This window comes from Callorhinchus milii, unplaced genomic scaffold (genome assembly GCF_018977255.1).
Source record: "Callorhinchus milii isolate IMCB2004 unplaced genomic scaffold, IMCB_Cmil_1.0 Scaffold2, whole genome shotgun sequence".
Classification (NCBI taxonomy): Eukaryota; Metazoa; Chordata; class Chondrichthyes; order Chimaeriformes; family Callorhinchidae; genus Callorhinchus; species Callorhinchus milii.
Window position 1 is genome coordinate 123,681,410 of NW_024704743.1, and position 12,500 is coordinate 123,693,909.

The following is a 12,500-nucleotide window of genomic DNA, read 5'->3' on the forward strand; positions in this document are numbered from 1 at the left end:
TCGATTTTATGTGGGCATCTCCCCATCAAAGCCCATCTGTTCAGGCGGACGTTAAAGATCCCGCGACACTGTCGGGAAAAGAGAAGGCAGTTTCTCTCTCTCTCTCTCTCTCTCTCTCTCCCGGTGTCCGGGCCGACAATCCCCAGATAGTCACTCGCTCACCTCACGGCTGTTTGTGGGGACGTCGCTGGGCGCAAAGTGGCTTGGCTTCCAAACACACAGTCACTACAACAAAATACAATAAAATTCCATGTGTAACGCGCCTTTCGTGTCGGGAGGACGTCCCAAGGCGCTGAACAGTCAGTGTTTCGGACCCAAGCTGGAGGTCAGGATCAGGGAGCGCGGAGGGTGGGGGGGTGGGGGAAGGAGGGTGATCAAAGCCACGATCAAAGAGGAGGGTCTTCATAGGAGTCTTGAAGGAGCCAAGGGAGGGGGCGAGGGAGGGGGTGAGGTGGATGAAATGCGGGATGGAGTTCCAGAGGGTGGGGGCGAGTGAGGCCGGGGACGTGAAGCGCCGGAGCCCACTGAGCGGAGGGAGTGTGCAGGATGGGAGGGGGTTAGGAGGGTGGAGAGGTCGGGGGGAGCGAGGCCATGGAGGGCTCTGAAGGTGAGGACCAGGATCTTGAACTGTATCCCCTGTGTGATGGGAAGTCAGTGGGGTCGGGCGAGGATGGGGGTGATAGGGTCAGCCCATCCCTCCTCAGCCCCCACTCAACGCCTCCTCAGCTCCCCCGTCAACCCACCCCCCCATCCCTTCTCAGCCCCCCCCAACCTCTCCTCAGCCCCCCCATTCCTCCTCAGCCCCCCCTTAACTCTTTCTCAGCCACCCACCTCAACCCCTCCTCAGCCCCCCATCCCTCCTGAGCCCCCGCTCAACCCCTCCTCAGACCCCCCATTCCTCCTCAGCCCCCCCTCAACCCCTCCTCAGCCCCCCTTCAACCCCTCCTCAGCCCCCCTCAGCCCCCACCCATCCCTCCTCAGCCCCCCTCCACCCCTCCTCAGCTCCCCCCTCAACCGCTCTCCAATCTAACTCCATTCCCTGCTCTCTCTCTCTCTCCCCCCATCGTGTCTGTGCTGGGGCTCGCTCCCCCACTGGCACTCTCTACTCTAACCCCATTCCCCGCTCTCTCCCCTTTAATATTATTTGCCCTCAGGTATCTGTGCAGTTGCTGTTGGGTTCTGTGTGTTGAGCTGCAGCTCTGTGTTTGTGTTGACAATCCTCACCTGATGTCTATCTTGTTCCGGGTTCACTGATCTCATTAACCATCAAATACCCTCTGTTTGTACAATACACAGCTTTACAATTACAGCTGCTCTCTCCCCCCACTCTAACCCCACTCTCCCCTCTCTCCCCCCACTCTAACCCCACTCTCCCCTCACTCCCCCCAGTCTAACCCCACTCTCCCCTCTCTCCCCCCACTCTAACCCCACTCTCCCCTCTCTCCCCCACTCTAACCCCTCTCTCCCCCATTCTAACCCACTCTCCCCTCCCTCCCCCAGTCTAACCCACTCTCCCCTCTCTCCCCCCAGTCTCCCCTCACTCCCCCCAGTCTAACCCCACTCTCCCCTCTCTCCCCCCATTCTAACCCCACTCTCCCCTCTCTCCCCCCAGTCTAACCCCACTCTCCCCTCTCTCCCCCCATTCTAACCCCACTCTCCCCTCACTCCCCCCACTCTAACCCCACTCTCCCCTCTCTCCCCCCAGTCTAACCCCACTCTCCCCTCACTCCCCCACTCTAACCCACTCTCCCTCTCTCCCCCCACTCTAACCCCACTCTCCCCTCACTCCCCCAGTCTAACCCCACTCTCCCTCACTCCCCCACTCTCCCTCACTCCCCCAGTCTAACCCCACTCTCCCTCTCCCCCCACTCTAACCCCACTCTCCCCTCACTCCCCCCAGTCTAACCCCACTCTCCCCTCACTCCCCCCCACTCTCCCCTCACTCCCCCCAGTCTACCCCCACTCTCCCCTCACTCCCCCCTCTACCCCCACTCTCCCCTCACTCCCCCCTCTAACCCCACTTTCCCCTCACTCCCCCCACTCTCCCCCTCTCTCCCCCATTCTAACCCCACTCTCCCCTCACTCCCCCCATTCTAACCCCACTCTCCCTCTCTCCCCCCATTCTAACCCCACTCTCCCCTCTCTCCCCCCATTCTAACCCACTCTCCCCTCACTCCCCCCAGTCTAACCCCACTCTCCCCTCACTCCCCCAGTCTAACCCCACTCTCCCCTCACTCCCCCCAGTCTAACCCCTCTCTCCCCCCACTCTCCCCTCACTCCCCCCAGTCTAACCCCTCTCTCCCTCACTCCCCCCAGTCTAACCCCACTCTCCCCTCTCTCCCCCAGTCTAACCCACTCTCCCCTCACTCCCCCCAGTCTAACCCCACTCTCCCCTCACTCCCCCCCAGTCTAACCCCACTCTCCCCTCACTCCCCCCAGTCTAACCCCACTCTCCCCTCACTCCCCCAGTCTAACCCACTCTCCCCTCTCCCCCAGTCTAACCCACTCTCCCCTCACTCCCCCCAGTCTAACCCACTCTCCCTCACTCCCCCAGTCTAACCCCACTCTCCCCCAGTCTAACCCCACTCTCCCCTCACTCCCCCCAGTCTAACCCCACTCTCCCTCACTCCCCCAGTCTAACCCCACTCTCCCTCACTCCCCCAGTCTAACCCCACTCTCCCTCACTCCCCCCAGTCTAACCCCACTCTCCCCTCACTCCCCCCAGTCTCATCCCACTCTCCCTTCACTCCCCCCAGTCTAACCCCACTCTCCCTCACTACCCCCAGTCTAACCCCACTCTCCCTCACTCCCCCAGTCTAACCCCTCTCTCCCCTCACTCCCCCAGTCTAACCCCTCTCTCCCCTCACTCCCCCAGTCTAACCCCACTCTCCCCTCACTCCCCCCAGTCTAACCCCACTCTCCCCTCACTCCCCCCAGTCTAACCCCACTCTCCCCTCACTCCCCCAGTCTAACCCCACTCTCCCCTCACTCCCCTAGTCTAACCCCACTCTCCCCCAGTCTAACCCCACTCTCACCTCACTCCCCCAGTCTAACACCACTCTCCCTCACTCCCCCAGTCTAACCCCTCTCTCCCTCACTCCCCCAGTCTCACCCACTCTCCTCACTCCCCCCAGTCTAACCCCACTCTCCCTCACTCCCCCAGTCTAACCCCACTCTCCCCCCAGTCTAACCCACTCTCCCTCACTCCCCCAGTCTAACCCCACTCTCTCTCACTCCCCCAGTCTAACCCCTCTCTCCCCTCACTCCCCCAGTCTACCCACTCTCCCTCACTCCCCCAGTCTAACCCCACTCTCCCCTCACTCCCCCAGTCTAACCCCACTCTCCCTCACTCCCCCAGTCTAACCCCACTCTCCCTCACTCCCTCCAGTCTAACCCCACTCTCCCTCACTCCCCCCAGTCTAACCCCACTCTCCCTCACTCCCTCCAGTCTAACCCCACTCTCCCCCCAGTCTAACCCCACTCTCCCTCACTCCCCCCAATCTAACCCCACTTTCCCCTCACTCCCCCACTGGAGCTCTCTATTCTATCGCCATTCCTGTTCTCTCTCCCTCTCTCTGTCGGGTCTGTGCTGGTGTTCACTTTCCCTCTGAAGCTTTCTACTCTATCGCTGTGTCACACGGATAAAGGGATGAGATGAGGGTGGGACGGTGTGAGAGGATGAGGTGATTGTGGTCTGTGCTGTGATATGGAGAGGGAGGAGACAGACTGGACAATAACAGAGATGTGAACGAGGGGGGTACTTAGGGCAGAGGAGGGAGACTGCGTCCGACTGAGACAAGAGTTTAAAGTGAGCCTGTGATCTCACCTCTCCACTGGCTCACTGGCTCAAGCAGAGTTTGTGCTCGATCCCAGGGAGACAGGCCGTTCCCAACCCTGCCCCATCTACCCCACTTGTACCTCAGCCCGGCTCAGTCACTCGCCTCGGAGTCAGGAGATTGTGGGTTTGCTCCCCCAAAACGTAGGGGACTCTTAGAATCTTAAAGACAGCGATCGCGTCGCCTCTCAATCTCCTCTTTTCCACAATTTACTGAGTCGCTCCTCACAGTCCAGTCCCTCCACTCCCTCAATCATTTTGGTTGCCCTCCTCTGTATCCTCTCGTTTCCCCCATATCCTTTTGCACTGCGGTGATCAGGACTGTGTAAGTACGGTCTCATTAATGATCTATACAGTGGAAGGATTGACCCACTATTTTGGCTGCTAAGCGGCAAAACAATATAGATCATAACAGACGGCTTCACCTTAACCAGAAGAGTGAAACCAGAGGCCACGGTCTGCGATTGAAGGGTAAATTCAGAACAAATCGACCGAAGCACTATTTCAGTGAGTGAATAGTGACCCTGTGGACCAGGCTCCCGGGGGACGGTTGAAGCAGGAAATGTTGATTCTTTCAAACACAGATTATGGGATACAGCACATAGGGAGTTTGGGACACATGTGCATATGACGCCAGGAAGGTGGAAGGTGAACTGGAGGGATCTTGGTCTTTTCTCGTCTAGAATTTCTTATGTTCTTATGCTAACGGCTGGAGTGTAACCAACTAAACCCACACCGCTCGGCCATTGATATCACTGTCCGGCAGCTTTCCGCTGCTCGTCCAGCGAGGACCCCCCTCCCCGTTAGTTAGGGCTTTGGCTGTGGGGTTACCAGGAGCTGAGGGGGAGGATTCCCGGCCCCCATTGACTGGTCGACCCTTCCAGGTCCTGCTGATGAGCCGGGCCGGGCTGTGCTGCCATCAGCAGTGAGTGCCCCGGGACACTGCGGCCCCTCCTGGTCAGGACCCGGACTGGAGACCGGCACAGAGGGGGGTCTCGATCTGACATTCAGCCCCGAGGAGACCCCATTTACCCCAATCTGTCACAGAATCAGTGAGAACAGCGGCAGCTGAGACTCTGCTGGTGTCTGTGCTGCTCACTGAGTCCACAAACACCGTGGGCGGCAATACACCCCGATACCATAGCAGTAACCCCACCCCTGCACCCCCACCCCACACACAGACCGTGCCCCCGACCCCGCTCCATCTGTGACCAGGGCTGCCTCTGCCTCCTCGTCCTCCTTGACCTCTCTGCTGCCTTCGACACCGCCGACTGCTCTGTCCTCATCCACCGTCCCTCCTCTCACCTCAACCTTCACGGCTCTGTCCTGACTGTTCAGATGGTACCTCTCACACCCCCTGCACTTCATCTCCTCAAACGGCTCCTCCTCCAGCCCCCCCACCCTCTCGTGCGGCGTTCCTCAGGGCTCTGTCCTTGGTCCCTCCTCTTCAATATCTATATGATCTCTTGGTGACACCATCCGCAGACATGAGGTCAACTTCCACATGTATGACACCCAACTCTCCCTCTCTACCTCCGCCCTCGACTCCAGGACCCACTGCTGTCCTGACAGAATGTCTGTCAGACGTCAAGTCCTGGATCAGAGCGAACTTTCTTCAGTTGAACGTCAACAAGACCGATGCTCCTGATTGACTCCCGTCAGCGCCTCCTCACCTCAGGCGCTGACAGCATCACCATCCATGGGGCTCACTCCCCCTCACTGAGCCAGTCCCGAACCTTGGCGTCTTGTTTGACCCTCAACTATCCTTTCTACCCCACATCTGTGCCATGACCCGCTCTGCCTTCCCCACCTCCGCAACATCCCCCGGCTCCGCCACTGTCTCACACCGCAGCCCCCGAGACCCTCACACATGCCTTCATTACCTTGAGGCCTCCCCAACTCCTACCTTCACAAGATGCAGATGAGCCAGAACTCTGCAGCCCGTGTCCTCTCCCGCACCGGGCTCCGTGACCCTATCACCCCCATCGGGCTCCGTGACCCTATCACCCCCATCCTCTCCCGAGTCCACTGGCTTCCCATTCCCACAGAGGATACAGTTCAAAATCCTCGTCCTCACCTTCCAGGCCTTGCCCCTTCCTATCTCTGTGACCTGCTGACGCCATATCGACCTGTTTGCTCCCTCAGCTCAGCTGGCTGTGTCCTGCTCCATGTCCCCCGCCCGGCCAAACCCACCATTGGCGGTCGGGCCTTCAGCCGCTCTGCCCCCACCCTATGGAACTCCATTGCGCATTCCCTTTGCCTCGCTCCCTCCCTCGCCTCCTTTAAGGCCCATCCAAAACCCTTCACCATCCTCCTACCCTTGAACATCCTCCCAACGTGAAAGGCACCATGTAAATGCCATCTTGTAATGCATTGAACCCCTGGATTGGACTCTTGGACTGGTTTAGTGACTTTTAAGCACAGTGATGGGTTTCCGCGTGTGTCAGACACCGGCTGGTTAAAATAAAAACATTTTCCACCGAAGTAATGGATTAAACTCTGATCGGAATTGAAGTTGACATAAAGATGAGGTGAATTCTCTTTAATGTTCACATTTGAGTCACTTACAACATGTCCTGTCATCTTGAGAGCTTCTAAACTGTGAGAAGAGTTCAGATTCACCAACTCATTTACTTACCCGTCACTCACCACTGACAGACTGCGTTGTGATTGACAGACATGGCCACAGAGCCAGACTTCGCACTACGCCTTGAGGTTGTGGGTTCGAGCCCCAAGTCGGGGTCTCTGAGCTCACGGTCCAGGCTGAGGCTCCAGCCCAGCGATGGGGGGGGGGGGGGAGAGAGAGAGAGACCACTGTCAGAGACGTCGTCCTTCAGATGAGACGTTAAACCTCACTCCCCGTCTGTGCTCTGTTCAGGCGGACGTTAAGAGAAGGAACTTTCTCTCTCTCTCTCTCTCTCCCGGTGTCCGGGCCGACAATCCCCGGATACAGTCACTCGCTCACCTCACGGCTGTTTGTGGGGACGTCGCTGGGCGCGAATTGGCCGCCCGCAAAACACACAGTCACTACACTTCACAGTGAATCTCCTGAGACGTTTTGATGTCGCAGACTGACCAGGATCTTTCCAGTGAGCGAGTGACGAGGGCGGTGCTGGTGGCGGTTTGGAGCTACAGAGTGAGGGAACGGACTGAGAGAGAGCGTGAGAGAGTGAGAGAGAAAGACAGGAGGAAGTGAGTGAAGAGAGAGAGAGAGAGAGAGAGAGCGAGAGAGCGGTATAGAGAAGGGAGAGAAAAAGAGAGAGAGGGCAGAGATGGAGGAGAAAGAAAGAGGGAAAGCAGAGAGATAGAGAAATAGAGAGATAGGGACGACAGTTTGTGCCGATGACAGTGAGTCCAATGTCACACGTGGGGGGAGGGGTGGGACCCCTACGGGGGTTTCTTGGCCGGAGGCCTTTGGCCAGTAGGCCTCGCTTTCCCCTGACCTTTGCCCTCGCTCTTCCCGCCATCTTTCTTGGCCTCGCTGTGTCCTTTCCCCTTCTTATTGGCCGCCTCGCTGGCCTCGCCCCTCGCCCCCTCCTTGCCCTCCTTGGTCCTCTTCGGCCCCTCAGTCTTCTGTCCGTTCTTCTTACCCGACTCGGCAGCCAGTTTGCCGGAGACCGTGGGGACGTCCTTCTTACTGACGACCTCTGGGACGGCTGCGACCGGGAACCGGGAGAGAACACAGACCGACACGTTACACACGGGAGGGTTTCTGTGGGTGTCAGACACCGGCTGATCATCGAAATTCTCCGTCAAGAACTTTGAGATGTTTTGAGGTTGTTGCAAGTTTGTCAAACACAAGGATTATCATGAGGTGTAGAGGGAGCGTTACTGTGTCTCTAACCCTGACCTGGGAGTGTAGTGACTGTGTGTTACTGTGTCTCTAACCCTGACCTGGGAGTGTGGACGGACACACAGTGTAGAGGAGCTTTACTGTGTCTCTAACTAGGACTCTGGTTTGTTGGGTTAAAATTGGGTACTGGGTGAGTGGGAACAACACAGCCCTCATGACTGCTGTGCCGGTGCCATATAAGACCCAGCGCCTTGGGACATCCTCCCAACGTGAAAGGTGCTATACAGATATAATGTATTGTTGTCCCCCTGAACAGGGCACAGACGGGGAGTGAGGTTTAACGTCTCATCTGAAGGACGGCGTCTCTGACAGTGGTTTCTCTCTCCCCCCGGCGCTGGGCTGGAGCCTCAGCCTGGACTGTGAGCTCAGAGACCCCGACGTGGGTAAAGGGATGGGAGTTTCTCTCTCTCCGAATCCTTGGGAACAATCCTCAGGGTCAGTCTCTGTGTGCAGACGAAGCTGGGGACAATGGCTGCCACGTTTGACCAGACACACAGTCACTACATGTGCCTGCGGGACTTGTGAAACGTTTGTTCGTCCGCTAATTAAACACACACTCACTGCTCTTACTGTGGCTCGATCAGTCGAGTGGTTTATTGCATTGATCCCCTCCTTGTCAACACTGGACCCCCCCACCCCCCCCCCCCCCCCCGATCAATCCCTCTCACTGGCCTCACTCTGTCTATGGTGTAGGAGAGAGGGGGAGAGGGAGAGAGAGGGGGGGGGGAGAGAGAAGGTGAGAGAGAGAGAGAGGTGGGGAGAGAAAGAGGAGTGGGGGTGTGGGGGGTGTTGAGCATTATGGCACGTGTGGACGTTGAGAATCTTGAGAAGTTCCTCTCTCATTCCCTTCCCCCCCCCTCCCTCTCTCCCTCACACTCCCTCTGCCTCCCTCCCTCCTTCTCCCCTCCTCCCCCTCTCCTCTCCCCCACCCCCTCCCCTCCTTCGCCCCCGCTCAGTGCGAAGCCAGCTCCTCTTCCTCTCGGAGTTCGGGCAGGGAGTGGAGGGAGCGCTGGGGGTAAAACCCCGAGACCGTGTGCAGAGGGACAGTGTCCGAAGAGCCTGAGGAGAGAGAAAGGGAGAGGGGGAGACAGAGAGGAGAGGGGTGAGGACAGAGACAGAGCAGAGACGAGAGAATGAGATGGGTATTAAAGCCTCTGGTGCTCAGTAACCAGGTGAGCGGCGTTACCCCTATAATAATAACAACAATCCTGGCCTTTGACACAGCGCCTCATCACGTCGTCGAGACGTCTCAAAGCGCTTCGCAGAATATACCGCAAAGTGTAGTGACTGTGTATTTCGTGGCAGCCAATTGCGCACAGCAGCGTCCCCACAAACAGTCGTGGATTGAGCGGTTATTTTCTATTTTTTTGGAGGGATTATTACCCCCGGAAGGTTATCCGCCAATCGACTAACAAACGGGCTCCTACTGACTGCTACGTGTGGAGTAAGGACACTTGCCCGACATGTCGCCCTGTCCCGAGAATCGAACCCAGGTCCCTCACCTGTGAGGCCAGGGCTCTAACCACTGAGCTACAGGACTCTGATGATGATGATGATGATGATGATTGTGTGTGTATGGACCTGTGTTCATGACTCCCCCTCGACTCCTCCCCTCAGCCCCCCCCCCCCCCCCGAGCCCCCCTCCCTTACCTCCTGGGATCTCGGTCAGCTCGTTGAGGGGGGGGACGTTCTCTAAGGTGTTGGCGTATTTCTTGGCCGCTTGGCGCTTGGCATAGCGAGCCTCAATCTCCTTCTTGGTGCGAGGGATTCGGCATTTAAATATACAGCACAGCACGATAACTGTAACACACACACACACGTTACACACACACACACGTTACACACACACACACACGTTACACACACACACACACGTTACACACACACACACACGTTACACACACACACACACACCGTTACACACACACACACACCGTTACACACACACACACGTTACACACACACACACACGTTACACACACACACGTTACACACACACACATTACACACACACACCCCGTTACACACACACACATTACACACACACACACATTACACACACACACACACCGTTACACACACTCACACACACACACACGTTACACACACACACACACACGTTACACACACACACACACGTTACACACACACAGACACGTTACACACACACACGTAACACACACACACGTTACACACACACACACACGTTACACACACACACACACACATTACACACACACACACACATTACACACACACACACACCGTTACACACACACACACACGTTACACACACACACACACGTTACACACACACACACACGTTACACACACACACACACACGTTACACACACACACACACACGTTACACACACACACACACGTTACACACTCACACACGTTACACACCCACACACGTTACACACACACACGTTACACACACACACACACACCGTTACACACACACACCGTTACACACACACACACACACACGTTACACACACACCGATACACACACTGTTACACACACACACACCATTACACACACAAACACCGTTACACACACGTTACACACACACACACACATCGTTACACACACCGTTTTACACACACATTATCGCACACACTGTTACATACACACACAGTAACACACACACACACACATTAATATACACACACACTAACACACACAGTAATAGACACACACAGTAACACATACACACACTGACACTGATGCTGTAACACAGAGACCCAATCTGTAACCGGGACATGGCTGACATCAGAAAAGAGCTGATTTGGAGACTCTCTTTGCTGTGTTTGCCCGACCACAGGGTATCGCGCTCTCAGTCACGAGGCTGTGGGTTCAACCCCCACGTCAGGACTTGGCATCACACAGTCTAAGCTGATGTTCCAATACAGCGCTGGGGGTGGGGGGGTGGGGGGGGGCACTGTGGGAGGTGCCGTCCTCGGGAGGAGATGTTAACCCGAGGTCCCGTCTGCCTGTTCAGTGGATGGTAAAGATCCCGCGGGGCTACTGGAAAAGAGAAGGGAGTTTCTCTCTCTCTCTCCCGGTGTCCTGGACAGCAATCCCCCAAATAACATTGCCCACTCGCTCTGAAGCTGTTTGTGGGATTTACTGTGTGCAATTGGCTGCCGCAAAATACACAGTCACTACACTTTACGGTATATCCTGTGAAGCGCTTCGAGACGCCTCGATGGCGCGATAAGCCGCTGTGTCAAACGCCAGGATTATTATTATTATGATTTAACGACGAACGTGTGAAGCCTGGGGGACGAGTGGGGGTTTGTGTGACTGTATTAATATTCTCCTGGTGTCCAGACGTCTCCCAACCATCCCCCCCCCACCCCCCCCCACCCCCAGCCCCCAAACACCCCCCGGAGTGAAGGCTGTATGTGTGTGGGAGTGACGAGTCTCACTGCCCTTTGCTCAGAGCAGCTCAGTTGGTCGTGAATAAATCCACCCCCAGGACCCAGTTTCAGCCAACACTTAAGAGGCAAAGACAAGACGAGGTCAGAGGTCTTGTTAACAGGGGACGAGGATTAAATATAGCTGGAAGTCGCGGGAGGTCAACAAATACACGTCTAGAACATGGCTCATCACCCGGGAGCTCTGCGTGACATACAGCAACCTCTGGGGCACAAACAGTCTGAGCTTCCCAACAAATGTCAAGCCGAAAGTTATCATCCAGCAACGACACGATGGGGAGAGAGAGAGAGAGCGGGGAATGGGGTTAGAGTAGAGAGCGCCAGTGGGGGTGCGAGCCCCCGCACAGACACGATGGGGAGAGAGAGAGAGAGAGAGAGAGCAGGGAAGGGGGTTAGAGAAGAGAGCTCCAGTGGGGGAGAGATCCCCAGCACAGACATGATGGGGAGAGAGAGAGAGAGTAGGGATTGGGGTTAGAGTAGAGAGCGCCAGTGGGAGAGCGATCCCCAGCACAGACATGATGGGGAGAGAGAGAGAGAGTAGGGAATGGGGTTAGAGTAGAGAGCGCCAGTGGGGGAGCGATCCCCAGCACAGACACGATGGGGAGAGAGAGAGAGAGAGAGAGAGAGAGAGAGCAGGGAAGGGGGTTAGAGTAGAGAGCGCCAGTGGGGGAGCGACCCCCAGCACAGACACGATGAGTTACCAGGAGCTGAGGGGGAGGATTCCCGGCCCCCAGTGACTGGTCGGCCCTTCCAGGTCCTGCTGATGAGCCGGGCCGGCTGTGCTGCCATCAGCAGTGAGTGCCCCGGGACACTGCGGCCCCTCCTGGTCAGGACCCGGACTGGAGACCGGCACAGAGGGGGGCTCTAACCACTGAGCTACAGAACTGCACAGGTGATACGTTGCTTCCCACAGCTTCGACAATCCATTCTTTTCCCCTTCCTCAATCCACGGCTGTTTGTGGGGACGCTGATGCGCGCAATTGGCTGCCGCGTTTCGCCCACAAATACGCAGTCACTACGCTTCACAGTGTATCCTGTGAAGCGCTCTGAGACGTCTCGACGACGTGATCAGGCGCTGCGTCAAATGCAAAGATAACGCCATCAATCTCTGTGCTGCAGAGGGATCCCACACACAGCGTGAGGTGGGAGAGTGATTAAGGTGGGGGATGGATGGGTGGCCGGGAGCGAGGGATTTGTTCCCGAGCGGGTGGGAATGTCGGAGCTGTCAGGTCTGACTAAGTCACTCACAGGAGCTCCTGGTGATTAGTGTGACAGTCGAGGTGGTAAACAGGCGAACGCCATCACTGCTAATTACGCTGTGATGTGTGACTCCCTCAGTAATTACTGTGGCTGCTTCTCTGACG

General features: G+C 56.8%; 1 protein-coding gene across 2 annotated transcripts in view; it reads right to left on the reverse strand.

Annotated features, from left to right (window-relative positions):
- Positions 1-7,107: 7,107 nt before the first annotated feature.
- The window catches only part of tmie (transmembrane inner ear), a 9,387-nt gene continuing 3,994 nt past the window's right edge, over positions 7,108-12,500 (reverse strand). Inside the window, exons 3-4 of one of the 2 annotated variants that reach the window (XM_042332170.1) lie at positions 9,339-9,488; positions 7,108-7,491 (exon numbers count right to left, since the gene is read on the reverse strand). In XM_042332170.1, coding sequence (XP_042188104.1) covers positions 7,223-7,491; positions 9,339-9,488 — 419 coding nt within the window. In that variant the 3' untranslated portion in view covers positions 7,108-7,222. Of the gene's footprint in view, positions 7,492-8,611; positions 8,748-9,338; positions 9,489-12,500 lie in introns of those variants that run through there. The other variant, XM_042332171.1, reaches the window with a different exon arrangement.